Raw genomic sequence first — 18,557 nt, 5'->3', positions numbered from 1 at the left:
TGTCAGTTGGAGCAGCAATTTTCAGACTGTGGTTCAATTAAAAACCAGTGTGCTACTTCCACCGATGTCCGTGTAACTAAAATTTCAACCTGGTCTTTGTCATTTTTTATTAATAATAAACATAAAAGATAAAATAATGGTATGTCAGGTGTGAAGTAGAGCATGGCAGAAGAAGTTATAGAACCAGTAAATTAGAAAAACAGTCTGGCTTCTGACCTTCTCTTTTGATGCGTATTTCCCAGAATCGACACAATAGTTTAAGAAATAGAGGTTAAACTGTGAGGGAACTGAAGGTGCCTGAAAACTGATCAATTGCTGCTTTTTTTGTTTTATTTACTGAACCATTTAACACTGACCTGTGAATCATTAAAGCATAAAACAGGCACCAAATACAAATGATAAACCAGTGTTGTGTCGAAACATAACAGAAAATTTAACAAAGAACTAATTTTAAAATATATCTTCAGGCCCTTTGTTAGTAGCAGCTTGATGCAAAAACACATTTACCCCCCATTTCTTTAGCTGAATGTATTAAAAATGTAAAATATAACACAGTTTAACAGATATTTTTGAATCAACATGATTTCAAAATAGCTATTACATTAAAAAAATGTAACCCCCCCCCCCAAAAAAAAAAAAAAAAAACCCAGAGGAAACTGCACAAGTGTAGGACAAAATAAGTAGGCATAACAACAAATCAAACAAATAAAACTATCTACAGCAGATAAGCAGTATCTGAGCGACTTCACACAGGACCTATGGGATGCATCTGATCTATCTTTTGGTCGCTGAAGCCTCATCAGATGATTCCAAAGTTGAAATATGTGATTTAAAACATCATCAATATGTAGCGAAGAGGTCAGGAGAGCAGTACAACAGTGAGTGTAAAACACATGCGCTCTATAAAACAGAAAGGTACGGTATCATTTTGGTCCACCATGTAATTCCATCTAGAAGGCATCTGATTAGCAGTGGCTTTATTTTAGCATGAATCGAATACAAAAGAATTACTTTTTATTATTTTGTTGTACATATACATTGGAATTGTGGATGCTTCATACTGTGCAAGAAATATAAATAGCCCAATGGATAACAAGTAAAACACACAATAAAAGGCAAACAGTCGAACAGTCTGACGTAAATATCAAGGAATACTGATCAATACTTGACACTGTGGCAACAAGGTGTCTCTGTCTGAGTGACCAGTGTAAGCGAAAGAAATGACCACTGCAACTAAAAGTTGTTTCAGAGTAATCATGTGAGTAGGCCTGTGCATGACTCCATCATGCATTAGTTAACTTTAAAGCTTGAGGGACAGCTCGTTTGGTGGCTTACTGCAGGTTTAAACACTAGCATACCAATGAAGGAGAATCAATCCAGAGTTGATTTGATGTGAGAGGGCAAATTGCTATCAGTTGACAAACAAAAGTCGAGTTTTTCTGAATTAACAAGACCTTAAAATTGCAACAAAAACAAAACAAATTTAATGAGCAGTACTGGCTCGCTTTCCTAGTTTAGTTTCGTTGTATGTCTAAAAGACGGGATATATTGATGTATTTGTCTAATGAAGATACATTTTAAATGTATCCTCTTATATCCTGAAGACATGTCAGTTCAACTAATCCTGGAGATGTTGGATGCTTGACTCTTTTCCACGTTTGGTCCTTCTTCTCCTTCCTGCTTCATTGCTACACCTGCCTCTTTCTCATTCACACGCATATATTCTTTCTTGCTTCTACTGACTTTCATTCATCTTCTCTCCAGAGAAGACCTCCACCTATCCGGGCTCTCTCGCACCTACTCTCAGTACAGGTTACACTGTTGTCTGCAAACATTATAGTCTACAGAGACATCACAAGAAGGGGCCCAGGGCAGATCCCTGATATAATCCCAGCCCCACCTTGAATTCATCTGCTACTCTTACTGCGCACCTCACCACTGTCTTGCAGATTAGTTACACTGATTACAACACATTCAATATGAAATCGTTTGACAGCATCAATATGAAAGTAAAGATTGTTTCATTTCATTGATTTATATGTGCTTTTTTAGATGTCATCTAGCATCCATAAATCATAAAACTGAAAATGAATAAATACAAGAAGGGTAACACCCTCTTTCACTGAGCAGAAGCCTTTTTTTTCGCCCACACAGTGAGCCATCTTTGCTAGCATAGACGATCTTTGACACTTCTCACACAGCCTTTACGCATGTCCGGTGTGACATTTCAGTGCAGCTGCCTGTGACGGCTGCACAAACACAGTCAGTAAAGAAGCTCAAGCCTGTCGCGTCTGAGGGCACTTTCGACGGAGAAACCCACCGTAAATGGGTTTATCATTACACCGGCCGTTACTTTCATCGTTCCCTTCTACATGGATTGAGTGCCGTGGATGGATATTATTGTCGTCCTACCGAGAAACCTTACATCGCCCTGTCCGCTACGGCAGCCATAGCTCGGTCATCGACGCTGGAGGTTGGTGGGCTGCCATTTAGTTAGCACCGGCCGGCTAAGCTAACGCAGCTAACCGACTATGTTAGCCGGTTAGCTCACTTTAGCTAAGCGGCTAGCCTAGCGTAGGGCTGTGTTTCTCTGGCGGAAATTTACCCTGGGAATTTACCCCTCCTGGTTTTGGTATCAAGTTACGTCCTTTTATTACTGCCTTTAAAAAGAGGCGGAGTAAGGTTTGGGTTCAGTTCTTAAGGTCTTCTGTTAGGTTAGATTATTTTTTTAGGGAAACTGGTAGAGTTAAGTCTGTGGTACCTCTCAGATGAGTAGTCACGTTAAAACTGTTGTTACATAATATCGGGCTCATTTGCTGTCTCGTCGTCTTAATGTTAGTTTTAGCACTACAGTAGTTTTCTGTCTCACTTCTGTTCCCATAAGAGTGAACTCTAACCTCGCTGTTTCTCCGTTTAACAGAGTACTGTAATCTGCCCCTACAATGGCAGTCTTTAGTCACCAGGTGCTCCTCGCAGTTACAAGATCAAGGTAAGTCAGTTGGACACGGTTTCTTTTACTTTTAGTACCTAACAGTTTTATTTTTACTTTTGCTCGAATACTTTCGCTTATTGTGTGTAAGCTGGAGCAAACTGTGAGTCGGGGCGTGTTGTTGGGCTCTGCTACAGGTAAACAAAAGAGCACGAGCCAGTGCTGGACAAGGATCGATGCTGATACCGAGTTAAAACAACACATTTAAGCCTGGATAATATTTACACTTGCTTGAGAAAACGCTCAAATTAATCAAATTAACTTACAAGGGAGCAAACTCAGAAACCTGAGGACAATCTTTAAAAACTACAGGAGGAAAAAGAAGTATGAGGAAAACAAAAGCGAAAAGTAAGGGAAAGAAACCCCACAACAGAAAAAATTACTTAAGGGCCAAAAATACACAAGGACACACATGTTTATAAGGAAACACATTTTTTTTATATAGTGAAGGAAATATATGCTTCACTTTTTAAGGTTTAGTGGAAAAGTAAAGAACACACACATTGTTGAGACACCAACAGGACCATCATTAAAGTAGACAGAAAACTCTAAACTCAGGCTAATCTAAAGTAGTTGTCCTCTGGTCTGAATGTGTAGCTACTGTGAAAAACAACAAAAATGCATATGTGCTGTTTCAGTGTAAACGTCAGTGTCACCAAAATAACTTCACGTGTCACTGATAGTCAGTATCAGCTCTCTGTTGCATTCTGCTGTGTTGCAGGAGAGTGTAGTCATACAGTTATATAGTTAACTATATAACCCATTCTTGATCCAAGAACAGAAAGGGCAGGTCAGTTTGTTTGTAAACTTTTTGTGCATCCTGCAGGTAAACAGTGTGCATTTAAAAAATAAATAAATAAATAAATATAAGAAGATGGGTTGCCACTGTTTCATGTGCGTACATACCAGAGGGGGGGATAACATCCTCATCTAATATTAGCGTCAGATGAACTTTTTCCATAATTCTGAGAACTGTTGGAAGAATAAACTGATTTCGTGTCTGGACTGCAAGAACTCTGAATAAGTTTAGGTCTTAGACAAGAGTTTTAAGGGTCCTTAGATAAGTATGCAGTTGGTTACAGTTCCCATTGTTAACTGAAAAGCACTTGAAGGTGTGTAGTCATCAGGACAGCTTCTCAGAGGGTGGTTACCCTCAGGCAGTGCCTAATGTACATTTAGTAGCAGGCACTGTTTGAGGTCGGGGGAGTGTCCTGGGGGCAAACTGTGACCTTATGTTTGCTCCCCAAACTGTGAAGAGTCCATTCTTAAACTGCATTAATATGTATTTGCTAGCAGAAGCTCTTTCTGGAGGTATATGGAGGTAAACTGTGACCTCAAACAGTGCTTGACACTTACACAAAAGCCTACAGAAGTGAGAAAAGGCCTCTGCATTCATGTGTGTATAGTAGCAATGATGGTGTTTGGAGGAGGAAGTGGTGTTTCATTGCGGGGGTTCATTGGATTCCAGGGACTGCCGGAAGATTCAGTATCCCTCTGAAAGCGTTGCTAAAACAATAAGAAATTTTCAGAAACAGATGAAGGTTTCCTAGAAGGAGCTGAACGAGTGATGTGGTGATTCATCCAAATATTTTTAGAGTGAATGTGAACGCAGATATGTGTACAATTCTGCGAGCTGGAAGTAGTTTCTGTTCGGCTGTTATTATTATGGGTGTAATTGCTGTTTAATGACAGCTTTATAGCTGATAAACGATATGTCGTATAAAAGGTAAAGTTTGAGATCACTTCCCCTCGTCCCCCTTAGTATATAGAATTGGTTAATAGACTTTTTTTTTCTTCTAAACATTAGCTTTTTCCAAGTTTTCACCAGGGTACCTTGTTGTATGTTGTGACTTCACTATCCTGCTAGTTCAAACCAGACATACTAGATTTAGGATAATTAATAATAGAGAGTCTGTCTGACATGGCTGAATGACGTCAGAGGTTTCCACAAAATTAGCTTGACCTTACTGGTTAACGACAGTCCCACTTTCAAAATAAGAGTCCAGTCTAAGAGCAGTAAAAATGGGTCATTTTGTGGGGGATGTTTGCACAAATTCCTTATTTTTCAGAAATATTTTTTTTCTGGTTTTTATGAGTAAAAGTTCCACTCAGAAAACATCTACGTTTAATTCATCACCCACTAACTTAACAAACATCGTTTAAATGTCACAGTGGAGCTTTTTGAGGTTTTAAAGCTTCACAGACAGATGATTTTAGACCTAAACTTTATCTCCTGTGTGGTAGTGCAGTCAGTGCCCACACCACAGTTCAAATAAAATGAGCCTCTTATTGAAATTTGAAACATTCACATATTGTAAAGCTATCCGGTCGGCCCGGTTGGACAATTTGAGTCCACTTCTGGATTGCTAGCTGTATATTTGACTCCCCCCCTCTGATTTAAATCCAGAGGAGTTCATTTACAGCAATCTGAACCAGAAGCTATTCTGTGTTTGTATTCAGTAACATAACGTTGTGTTATTGATGGTCTCATCCGTCACTAAAACATACATTTAAGGAAAGTATTGTCTAAGCAGTTTTTGTTTTTTCTCTGTCAACAGGGGATCATATTTGTTATCCAAGAGGCACAGCTGCTCCTCCTTGTCTTCCAAAGCCTATCTCCACGTAGTCCCTCCTTGCCACGTCTCGCCTTCGTTCCCACTCAGGTCCTCCCGCTATGGTCACCATCACTGTTTCCGTGGCCACCCCCTTGGTCGTAGCCACAGCTCTGTCCTCCTCACTCGCTCCCTACACAGCTCAGGTGTTTGGCTCCAGGACATAAAGCAGGAGGACACTAAGACTTCACCACTACCACCACCTGCTGCTGCTCACGATGCTTCTTCAGGAGATAAAAAGGACTCTCCAGCTGCTGCGCCTCAGTCCCAACCTCCATCTGCTGCCCCTCCAGCACCAACAGCCGCCGCAGCCACCGTTGCTCCGGTTAAGGACAAGGCACTCGTGAAGAAGTCTCTGTATCAGAGGTTCGTGGATGAGTTGAAGCATTACTACAACGGCTTCCGGTTACTCGGTATCGACACCAAGATTGCTGGCAGGATGGTGTGGAGGCTGCTGCATGGACAAGTGCTCACACGCAGGGAGAGGAGAAGGGTAAGGGAGCTTAAATGTTGGATTAGTCTGACTAATTTTAGTCTTTAGGGTTTTCAGGATTGTAGCGTGAGTTTAGTTTTTGTTTTTTGAAAATGCTTACGTTTAGTTTCCATCTCACAGCTTTGAAGCCATCTTTCCACAGCTCTGTCCTGCATAATTTGCAGGCTGTTGTGTTTATCCTGCTGTGATGTGCTGTAATAGGCTGCAGTCTGGGTGCAGCAGTAGTTTGTCTGGTTTCTACTCATTTTCAAACACTCAGCTTGAGAGTCATCCAATCCCCTTCCACCACCACCCTTTCTGTCCTGTTACTGAGATTCATTTCACACCCAGCTCACTGGCTTTGTGTCAGAAGGAGCTGAGGACGATGGATGTGAGGTTTTACAGTCTTTGTTCAGTGACTCTGAAAATCCTGAATGACGTTAAATATAATCTGTGGCATGAAATCCTGCCATTAAATATGTCCTGTCTCTGACTGCCTGACCTGCTGTGCGTTAAGGATTGACTGTTTAAACACTAATCCCCAGTGTAGTTGGTGTTTTGGGATTCAGAGAAATATCACGGTCTGTATTTTATCAAGAACCTGTACACGCCTATTTACTCCTAAAGCTGAAGCCATTTAGTGTGCTACAGCTATGAGGCTGAATAAGTGTATTTTTTTTTTCTTTTAATGGTTGTTTTCACCTAACAGCAGCACTACAGAGGTTTTATACGCCTGCCGAATGTCTAAATATATACACAACTCGTGTGATTTCACAGCTTGTCATGTTATTATATCTCTAATGACCAAACTATTTTAGCAACCAAGAAGGTACAGTTGTGATCACATATATTATACAGGAATCTATCAATCTATGTCTCTCTCTCTCTCTCTCTCTCTCTCTATATATATATATATATATATATATATATATATATATATATATATATATATACATACATACACACAGAGCGCTCAACACAGACCGCTCAACACAGACAGCATCGTCAGAAGGAAGAGTGCAGGGCAAGCTAGCGAGACAGAAGTTAAGCTCTCCTTGCAACATGGCAAATTGAACCTCCCCCACCCTCATTCAGATCTGGCGTTTGGAATTATTTTGGTTTTCATGTGACGTATGACCCTGAAGGTAAGCGCATCATGGACTAAAGTAAAACAGTATGTTGGATGTGCCACGCAATGCTCAATCACATGGGTGGGAACTAGTGTGTTAGCGCAGTTAGCTCGTTAACGCCCCACGCAAGGGGCGATCAGGGGTAGCTCGTTAACGGAGATTTGCCGTGTTGTGGCGTTAACGTCATTTCAACGAGATTAACGCTGACAGCACTAGTGGGAACACAACGAATATGACTGCACATTTACACCGACGTCATCCTAGTGCAAAGACAAGTGGAAGCAGACAAAAACAACAAGCATGCATGCTACAAACTTTACCCGACTCATTTAGACAGCCGTTAGCACATGATTCTCCTTATGGGGACCTGATATATTTAATATTGTGGCGAGCTCAGACAAGGTGGAGACGGAGGTAGGGTTGCCAACTCCCTGAAAAATAAATAAGGGACACCTCGTGGCCAGGGCCGGGCGACCCAGTTGTCTTCACCCTTCCCAGTGTGGTGAATTTTCTAGCTCTTTTTTTGTGTGTGAAATTATTTTTTTAACCATTTGACTTGAATTTGATTTAAGTAGATGTGTATTCTTTGTGATATGAACACATGTGAAACAAATGATCATTTAGCCATTTATTTTTAGCTCAAAATGACAACATTAACACAATAAAACAGGTCTCCTTCTTAAACAGAAGCCTGTCATGCTTAACTTTTGAGAATATAAGTAAATCTTTCTTTAAAAGCACTCTGTCCTGCTTAACTTAAAATAATAGAAAACAATAGAAAGAAAAACATTCTTGTAACAGTGCACATTTAGTGCATTTAGTACAATTGGCTTAATGCTAATCAGCTGCTCCTGTTTGTAAACCCGCTTGTTCCCATGATTACGCATCTTAACTCATCATCATTATTCATCTATGTATTACTTTTATGTATTAGTCATCTATTTGTTGTAATCATCTATCCTTACAGTTGTTTATTACACAAAATAAATTATATTATCACACTTCTGGCCACATAGCACTGATATTCACTGCACATGCCCATGTTAACTTTTTCCAGCCAGGTGTTTTCCTTTTCCCATTTTTCCCTTTCTCTGAACAAACATTGCTGCTCTAATGCTGGGCTTACACTGTGCGGTTTTAGGCCCATTTTGAGCCGATTTTTGAGTGATCGGACCGATTTTGGCCTTCATCGTGCCTCGTGTAGTATACGTGGGGTAACGAGAAGTGATTAACACCTCACGACCAACTCCCGATCATCAATCGCTCGTGAGGGTCTCACCACAGCCGCTCACACTGCTCGCGCGCAAACACGTAAACGTTGGTGTAAAAGATGGAGCAGCACGGCTGTGCAGCGTGTGATCTGGACACAAGCGATGGAGGCACACAACCGTGAAAATAGTTGGATTTACATTGCTGCTCAGTCACAGCTGCCCGATCAATGTTTTTCATTAGCAATTTAGCAAAGTTGATGGTGGTGGTGTGTGTGTCTGTGTGAGTGTAATGCTGGGCTTACACTGTGCGATTTTTGGCCCATTTTGAGCCGATTTTTGAGTCGTGCGACCGTTTTGGCGATCGGCCCGATTTTGGCCTTCATCGTGCGTCGTGTATCGTGTAGTATACGTGGGGTAACGAGACGCGATTAACACCTCACGACCAGCTCCCGATCATCAATCGCTTGGTCGGGAGGGTGTCACCGCAGTTTGTCACACTGCTCACGCGCAAACACAAATGTCGGCGAAAAAGACGCCGCAACACGGCTGTGCAGCGTGATCTGGACACAAGCGATGGAGGTACAACTTGTAGAACTTTGGAAAGCTCATCCGAGCCTTTTCGATGTGGCCTCAGAAATTATCACGACACAACAACCGTGAAAATAGTTGGATCTACACTGCTGCTCAATCACAGCTGCCCGATCAATGTTTTTCATTAGCAATTTAGCAAAGTTGATGGTGGTGGTGTGCGTGTCTGTGTGAGTGAAAGACGGAGAGAGAGAGCGCGACAGATTTTCTGTTATAACCTTCATTTTATGGAGGCACAGTGTGAGCACTCAGGTCGCATCAGAGCATCGGGCGGTATAGTGTGAGACCTGCATCGTGACCTACCAACTTCTAACCCCTGCGAGTCAATCGTGCAGTTTGAGCAGGAGCTGAATAACGTGACTGAAAAAATCGCACAGTGTTTGCCCAGCTTTAGGTGTACTGTCGTCCGAGACTTGCACCGCAGTGTCGGCGTTTGTTTCCCTGTTGGCCATGCTTCTTGTTGTGGTCATCTGTTGTCTTCCGGTATTTTCTCCGTAAGCGACCTTTCCTTGACCAATGAGATGAGCGGTAATCTGAATTGTCATACTCGTAAGTGTGCTGTCAGCTCATTGGTCACAAAGCAGGAGAGGGGCTGGGAATTATGTTTTCAAACAAAGCGTTAATTCCATTAAAAGTTATAGACTACTTTTGATTCTCACTGTATTACGGGACAAAGTGCGTCCCTTATTAGCTCAATACGGGACGTGTACTTTTGTTTCGAAATACGGGACGATTCCGTATTTTAAGGGACGGTTGGCAACCCTAGACGGAGGTGTCGTTTGGTCTTGCTTCCCGTGAGCTAGCCAGGGAGCACAGCCGTTTCAGCGCGGCAACCGCACAGCAACAACAACACACAGGGCGCCCTCTGACCCCGGAAGGACACACCGCCGCAGCGAGAGGGCGTCACCCGTCACTATGGCAACATAAACAAAACATAACTGTACAAACAGAACCCCGAACAGCCCTGACCCGCTACATAGCCCCCACCTAAGGGGTCAGTCGTCCCCGACGACCCCATTACCCCACACAAAGTCCTGCAAATGTCCAGGTGCCTTCTTTTGGCGCACTGGCCGGTCACGACCGGCGGGGGAAAAGTCACTCGGGTCAGAACATGGGGTGCCACCATCATCACACTTCTGACACCAATGTGGCGAGCTCAGACAAGGAGGAGACGGAGGTGTCGTTTGGTATTGCTTCCCGTGAGCTAGCCAGGGAGCACAGCCGTTTATTAACACTGCCGCTAGCTAACTGCTCAGCGCGGCAACTGCACAACAACACACAGTGCGCCCTCTGACCCCGGAAGGACACACCGTCGCAGCGAGAGGGCGTCACCCGTCACTATGGCAACATAAAAAAAAACCATAACTGTACAAACACAGCCCTGACCCGCTACAATATGCTGCTGAGAATATAGCCCAGAAGAAGCGTATAGTATAGCTTTTATTTTGGAAAGAGACATTTCTCTGTAATAAACTCTTTCCCACAGATGAGTGATTCCTCAATCAGATACAGGGCTTGCAAAATCGCTAGCCCGACGTCCCGGGGCTAGCGATTTTTCCAGTCGGGCTTTGTAGGAAGGAAAAATATATTGTCGCGAGCTCAGACAAGGAGGAGACGGAGGTATCGTTTGGTCTTGCTTCCCGTGAGCTAGCCAGGGAGCACAGCCGTTTATTGACATCTGCAGAAGAACACTGCTGCTAGCTAACTGCTCAGCGCGGCAACCGCACAGCAACAACAACAACACATAGGGCGCCCTCTGACCCCGGAAGGACACACCGCAGCAGCGAGAGGGCGTCACCCGTCACTATGGCAACATAAACAAAACATAACTGTACAAACAGAACCCCGAACAGCCCTGACCCGATACATAGCCCCCACCTAAGGGCTCAGTCGTCCCCGACGACCCCATTACCCCACACAAAGTCCTGCAAATATCCAGGTGCCTTAACTGGCGTGGTAGGCATGACTGCTACGGTTGGGGGCTCGGCGTGTGGGTCGACAGAGGTAACCCATGAAGCATTGCCCTAGCATGTGTCGCGACGGGCCGCCGCCGCGGTGCGCTCGCGCTATCGGGACCCGTCGGGGGACTTGCATGGCCACTCACACCCTCTCTCTTCAATCGCCAGTTTCCCAAGCGGGGAATGTTCTCCTCGACAGCTTGCTCCAGCCTCTGAATGTCTCTCTCCATTACAACGAGGGTGAGCTATCCCACTTCTGACACCAATATGGCGAGCTCAGACAAGGAAGAGACGGAGGTATCGTTTGGTCTTGCTTCCCGTGAGCTAGCCAGGGAGCACAGCCGTTTATTGACATCTGCAGAAGAACACTGCCGCTAGCTAACTGCTCAGCGCGGCAACAGCACAGCAACAACAACACACAGGGCGCCCTCTGACCCCGGAAGGACACACTGTCGCAGCGAGAGGGCGTCACCCGTCACCATGGCAACGTACACAAAACATAACTACAAACAGAACCCCGAACAGCCCTGACCCGCTACAATATGTCAATGCTTTTGCATTCTTTCGGAAATGTAGCTGGGTAATTATGTCATTGGCGTCGATGAGCCACTGTCAATATGTGACATATTGAAATCACGTTTTAATTTGCGCTTGTTTTTTGCTTTCACTTTGCAATCGCGCGAACTGTGTATAGAGAGCGACAGCACTGATTGGTGAGTGATGATAATTTGCGCACCAATTCCTCTGACATCGTCTTATCAATCGTTAGCTTACTATGCAAACATGACAAGTGAAATCTCCCGCAGCAAGCTTAAACATATGAGAGGTTGATCGCGCAGAGAATCGCTGACCGGTGTGTGTGTGTGTGTGTGTGTGTATATATGTATGTATGATAATGGAAATAGCCAGTTTGACTGACAAGCTGAGGGCCGTTTATGTCCTCACAGTGCCAGCAAGTCTACATCAATATTTGACAGAAACTGTCAGTTGGTTTACTTTTCCTGATGACATGTGTAGCGCTTCAGGTACAGTTATTGTTGGTGAAGCTGGGAAACAGCCATGGTCACACATGTCCTCCATCTTGAACTGCAGCTGGCGGTCCTTATTCTTCCTGGCATAGCAACTCGTGAACTAGTTCTGCTGCATCACCAGCCACAGTTGAGCATGGAAGAGAAAGTAGATAGCACCCATAAATTTGCACCTTATCACAGATGCATGGGCTACGTCCACACGTATGCAGGTATTTTGTTAAACCTCTGTGCATCTTGAAATGCATTTTAATATTCATTTTCTGTGTTTACACAGAAACGATGTCAAAGGTGTGTACCTTTATCTCCTTTTACTTTTGATTTCAGACTGTGTGCTGTATTATCATTTGTGGGCTTTTGATTGGCCAGCATTTCTTCACTGTTATGGTTAAAGTGTACCTCTGGACGTACCCTCGGTCGCTGTCAGACAAATATCATATTGGTGCATCCCTGACAGTTAAACTGTAAACTTTGATCTGTGCTTTTATAGGACCCCTCGTCCATGGCTGTCCCTCTTCTACCTCTGCTGTGGAAGGACCCACAGTCAGCAGCACCACAGCATAAATACTGTTGTCTTGCACTGTTTCTGTTTGTTGCAGCTGATGAGGACCTGTGCTGACCTCTTCCGTCTGGTGCCCTTCATGGTGTTTATCATCGTCCCCTTCATGGAGTTCCTTCTTCCCGTCTTCCTCAAACTGTTCCCAGAGATGTTGCCCTCCACCTTTGAGACGGAGACCAAAAAGGCATGCACACACACACATACCCATACACACACTCTGCTGCCTGAGTGAACTTATAATAGGGTTCATTGGGATTATATAACCTTTCAGACGTGACTCCAGCAGGCTGCTTACTTGATCTAATCTTGATAGTTTACTCTGAGACACGTGTCTGGCATTTATAAGCACAATGTAAACTCTAAATGTTTTGTTTTTTAACATGTTGTCAGCAGACAACCTTCGAACTTTTTATGTGTTAAGTAGGTGCATCTGTCAACAACTGTAACTATTCCTATGACCTGTTCTGATATCGGTCTTTCTTAAACTGCATCATCATTTCTGATGTGTTAAACGCCGTCTTCCCTCACGCACTGAAAGTTTCTGTTGTGTGCGCCCTGTTATCTCTGATCCTGCGTGGTTGTTCTGGAGCACAGCTGAATGATTCAGAGATATGTTGTCATGCTGCTAGGCAGCTTGGAGGTGTCTGCTCTCTGAAACTTAGTTAACAATAATAACAATTAAAGAAAAGAGTAAAACAGCGTTAAAAGCAATGTCAGGGAAAGTCCAAGCCAAATGTAAACTCATCTTACTGTGATATACATTTTATTATTTGCAGTAAGCAAAATGCTGTCAAAGGGAAAATGTGGGCTTCCTTTTTATTGAGCTGTAAAAGCTTCTTATCCTAAACATTCTTCCTGATACCTATACTGAAGCATAAATTAGTTTCCCATAAAAAGCTCTATGGTTTCCGTATAATATATATAATGGGTGTTAAATGCAGCTAAACATAATCAATCAGAGACTGTGTTTTGTTTTGTTTTCCCCCCCTTCTCAGATGATCTTGTCGCATCACTCTGATCTCTTCCCCAAAATGTTTTCCTCTCTAAACTTTAAGGACATAGTTTCTTTAGCCTCTCTTTGCTTGTTGCCTTGCATTTTTAAACAATTGTTGTCATCCTGCAGGAGGAGAAGCAGAAGAAAGGTCTGGCTGCGAAGCTGGAGCTGGCTAAGTTTCTGCAGGAGACGATCGCTGAGATGGCTCGAAGGAATAAAGCAAAGTCGGACGATGAGGCGCAGCGCTTCTCCAAATACGTTCAGGAGGTGAATGACAGCAAACTCGTTGCTCTAACGTTGTTACTGATCCGCTGTCACGTGTTTGAGGGATGACTGAAGAAGCTTTACTATAGTAATGCGTCCGTAACTTTCCATTTCAGGTTCGGGGCACAGGAGAGCAACCCCAAACGAAGGACATTGTCCGCTTCTCCAAGCTGTTTGAGGACGAGCTGACGCTGGAGCACCTGGAGCGCCCCCAGCTGGTGGCTCTGTGCAAACTGTTGGAGCTGCAGCCTATTGGCACCAACAACTTGCTGCGCTTTCAGCTGATGATGAAACTCAGAGCCATCAAGTCGGACGATGAGGTGAGACTGAAAGCTCGTTACCACAAGTTTACAGCTGTGACTAGGAGAGATACACAAAGGCTGTAAAACTAAACAACCATTAATCATCTCAGGTGACATCACAGGCTGGGTTTAATCATCTGCCAGTTATGATCAGATTATCCCTTTCTCTTCTTTCCTGCTTTACTTAGTGTCTGATGTTACTGCACATAAAAATAGTACATCTTTAACAAGAAGTAAATCTGTAATAAATGTCTCTGACTTGACTTGTTTCAGATCAGTTTTACTACAATGTTTCCTTTTAAGGTAGAAAGTTCTGAAACACCAAATATATCCTCTTTTTACTGTGCTGCATATGTACACAGCTGCTAGACATACGTTGATCAAGCTAAAGAGTAACTTTTCTCATGCTTCAGTTTTTCACTTCCTCTTTCATCCCTTCACAGATGATTGCAGCCGAGGGTGTGGCGGCCATGAGTGTGTCAGAGTTGCAGGCAGCGTGCCGCATTCGTGGGATGAGGTCTCTCGGTCTTACTACAGATCAGCTTCATGAGCAGATGCAGCAGGTGAGCAGCCGGTTTTTAACGTGTTTTCTTTAAGCGTTCAGTTGGGAGTCGCCCACAGACACCGCTGTTTGAGGTCAGCTGGAGCAAAATGGTTCAGATTTGCTCTTGAAGACAAGTTCATCTTGGAGAAAAATGAGGAGTACTGTAGGACATGATGGCAAGCTATTGGTCCAGTTATTGGATCTGCTTTTCAGCCTGTTGAGACTAATATTAGCAGGTTTGCCAACTTTGCAAAATAAATCCTTACAAATACAGGCATCCAAGAATATAAATGCACTGAATGGGTTTTAATTGGAAAAATAATAAAGGAAAATGAGGAAATAACAGAATAAAATAAATAAAAAAGTTATTGGTGTTTACAACAACACAGATCTAAATTAATGAGACAATCTCACCACCACCGATTTTTCCATCCAGTTCTTAAAGTCAGGATCAGGTCGACGTCTGATCCAAATATCAGAGCTAATTAGAAAAAACCTTTTAATCAAAAGCAAACCTTTTATACCTTTCCAGTAATCTCGTTTCATAAATGTTTTTCTCTCATCTAGTGGCTGGACCTGCACCTGAATGAGAACGTTCCTCCATCGCTGCTGCTGCTCTCCAGAGCCATGTACCTGACAGACCTCAAACCCAAACCCCACGTCATCCCGCCTGTTCCTAAGATCGAGGTTCGTCCTTTGCAGACAATTTAAAATCCTACAACTTAATTCACTGACCTATCAGTCGGCCAGAGAAAGCTGCACAACGCTTAACACTCCAGCTGTTTAAAAAAAAAAAAAAAAACAGGATCGTCTTTGCTAATCATGATGGAAATAAAAACTGTTTTAAATACAACCAAAAGAACAGAGTAGAAAGTAAAAAGCTGGAAATATAAAAACAGGTTTTGAATGTGAAATAGAGCACATCTGAGAAAGAGAATGATAATCAAATTAAACCAGAGCAGTTTATGATTTTAGATGTGTTCTTCTCACCTCATATTTGTTGGTTGGTCTGCAGAAGGTTGGTGTTACTCCAGAGGAAAACCCAGTAGCAAATACAGTCCCAGTCAGCAGCGACAGGTTGGCAGACCCTGCACTCATCATCAAAGACAGACCGGTCAGTGCACGCCTAACAAAACCAAACACTGAACCCCAACAACACACATGAGCACGAGATCAGATGAACTGTATTTATGACACAGGAAATTGGGCCAAAGCTGCAGGTCTGCAGAGATTTCCTCCTCAAGACCAAAACTTTATTTTCATGCTGGAGGAGCTCTGCTGCCCATTTTTAGGCATACTTGAGTGCATGGATATTTTCTGAGATATAAGGGACAAAATAAATTACTAATCGTCATTTATACCTCCCAACACAGGACATAAAGCCAGTCAGTTGTATCCATTATTATTCTCTAATGATATATTTATCATATTTTTCTTCTCCTCTATCGACTTTTAGGCAGAGGAAGTGAGAGACAAAGCTCCAGCCGTGTCAGACAAACCTCTGACTCCTGCTGAAGTCCTTCAGGTGAGTGTCCACAGAAACCTGAATGGTTTCCAGTAATTTCTTCCCACTTTGGTCTCATTCGTCTGTCACACTGACCTGAACATGCGATTGACGTGCTCTTATGATAAATCTTTTAGGTAATCACTGAAAGCAGAATAAAACATAGACACAGAATAATAAATTAATCCGTGAGGGTTAAAAATATCTGAAAACGACCTGTGACTGTCACACAGTCACATTTATCTTTTAAAGTCAGTCCTCCCAAGATGTGTAAAGACATTTTAAGATTCCTTGTACGGATTTTTTTTCATCTTATTTTTAGCATCTTTCAAACGAGTCTAATTTCAAATGTTAATGACTGCCATGAGTCCTGGTCGTTTGATTTCTCCTTTGTTTATTTATGTTTTAAAGACATGAAATCATTTTTATCCGTCATGATAAATCAGTGAAACATGTTAATGATGCCTTTGCAAAGTCTGGGCCTAACTGAGCGCTTTCAGAGCTGATTAGTGGTGAACTATTCACTCCTGGCTGCTGATTCGAGGTGTTCTTTAAGCTCCAGAGAGATTGTACTGTGCTGCAGTTTGTGCAAGGTGTGAGTGATGTCAGGTGATGAGCTTTTTCTCTCAACTTTCAGTTGTGCAGAGCACCGTTTGCTCACCCTGCCCCCCAGAGTGAGACGGCCAACAGGAAGGTTTACTGTAACATCCTGAGGCAGTCTAAAAATAGCATTAGTGTGGGAAACCATAAGAACATACCTAAGGGGAGATTGGATTTGTGCCTTAAGTTTTGACATTTTAGACACTGAAGTTAAAGAAATGCACTGTTATTTGGGTGTATTATTGGGATTTTTTTTTGTGCAGATGTTTTAAAAATATTTTTTTCTACATTTGGAAGATCACACAAATCATGGGCTCCAAATACACAAAGAAGCAGACATCTTTTTACCTCTTTCCTGCAAACATCTTCCGCTCTTTATGGATTGTTAATACATTCACGGCTAGTGTGTAAAAGGCCAAGTCAAGCCACAGGTCTAGGTGTATGGGCTTCTTTATCTACCGACAGCTCATGGCCGTAAATTCTTCAGAATTGCATATTCTTCAATGTGTTTGCCGTGTTTTCTCAGTGTCTAGGCACCATGCTGCAACTCGTTTGACCCAGGCAACAACGTCACTGTGTCCATTGTATTTCTTGGGTCACTGCAGACTTATTAACAGCGTTAAGAAGAAATTTGTTTTGTCTTGATACATGTTCAGTAGGAGATGATAATGTTTAAACACTCTTCCAATCTTTTCCACAGGCCAAAGCGGCAATAGAAGGAACCCAGAAGAGCAAGATCAGTGCGAACGGCGTGTGAAGATGAGCAGGAGAGCCTGGAGCGAGGGGAGGAATGGACGGGGCTAAAACCCCTTATTCTGTTTTTGAACCAGCATCTCACCCAGGAGTCCTGCCCGCTCCTCATCTTCCTCACTGCAGGTTCGGCGGCTTCACCTCAGCTTTGCGCACCCCGATCTCTGACACTCTCCCAACGTGCTACCGCCCTGGCAGTCAGCTGATGGCTGCTGATTCTGTGACCACGATGGTTTCTCCCTTTGTACATTTGTAAATATGCTCATTTTTGTTTTTGTGTTCTGTAACTGAAGCAGCAACAGCTTTGTACAGTTTGTTATGCGCATACCAGGTTTTATTTGCAGGTGTTTTTAACTCCTGTGCCAGCTGAGAGAGAAGTCAACCCTTTTCTTTTTTCTTTTCTTTTTTTCCCCACAGTAGCTGCCCCACCTTTGTTAAAGTCAGCTGTAGGCACCAGAAAGATGCTGCCTACATAAAATATAAAAGGTATTAAAATGTCAGAGATTGAGTTGATCTTATGGTGAAACAGCAGGTTTAGATTGGGGTGGGTGGGGGGGTGATGATGACGTGCTGCTGTTAAGTGAAGAGGGGTTCGTCATTAAGTGCGAGCTCACTGGTACAGCCACTGAAAGGACAAGCTATTTCAAGTGTATTATGTTTTAACACTATGATGCTAAAGAGTCTTTAAACGGAAAATGCTTGATGTCCGCTCGCGTGGAGAAGCTGTAAGCCTGAAGCCACACATGAGATGATTATTTTTTGGTATCGTGGCTGATTTGCCCAAATGTCTAACATCGTTATGCCCCCATATTTACTGTCATCAAAGTTGGAAGGTTTCTCCAGCTTTGTGTGTGTGATGCTTCAAACTCCCTGTAAACATTTAATGGAGAAGCAACTTGTGTGGTGTTTTATTTCTTTTTTCTTTTTACCCCACTCGTTGCTGTTTATCCGTAGGCACCTCCTGGAAGTGGATGACATAACTGAAAGGACATTTTAACTCCAATCATTGCTGGTTAAGACTTGTTTCACTGGTTTTACACATGTGCCTATGG

General features: G+C 43.0%; 1 protein-coding gene across 1 annotated transcript; it reads left to right on the top strand.

Moving 5' to 3' along the window:
* The first annotated feature begins 2,244 nt into the window (after positions 1–2,244).
* On the top strand, positions 2,245–18,033 carry letm2 (leucine zipper-EF-hand containing transmembrane protein 2). The gene is made up of 11 exons (XM_085367432.1): positions 2,245–2,473; positions 2,921–2,989; positions 5,548–6,094; positions 12,588–12,731; positions 13,671–13,808; positions 13,922–14,125; positions 14,551–14,670; positions 15,219–15,338; positions 15,667–15,765; positions 16,108–16,176; positions 17,456–18,033. Exons 2-11 carry the CDS (start codon positions 2,943–2,945, stop codon positions 17,510–17,512), a joined length of 1,545 nt encoding a protein of 514 aa, XP_085223558.1. The 5' UTR covers positions 2,245–2,473; positions 2,921–2,942; the 3' UTR covers positions 17,513–18,033.
* The last annotated feature ends 524 nt before the right edge of the window (positions 18,034–18,557 follow it).

This window comes from Diplotaxodon limnothrissa, linkage group LG12 (genome assembly GCF_057381915.1).
Source record: "Diplotaxodon limnothrissa isolate DT_005_m linkage group LG12, D_limnothrissa_male_GT1.1, whole genome shotgun sequence".
Lineage (NCBI taxonomy): Eukaryota > Metazoa > Chordata > Actinopteri > Cichliformes > Cichlidae > Diplotaxodon > Diplotaxodon limnothrissa.
Note: the sequence above shows the minus strand (reverse complement) of the source record. Positions and strands in the feature narration are given on the sequence as shown.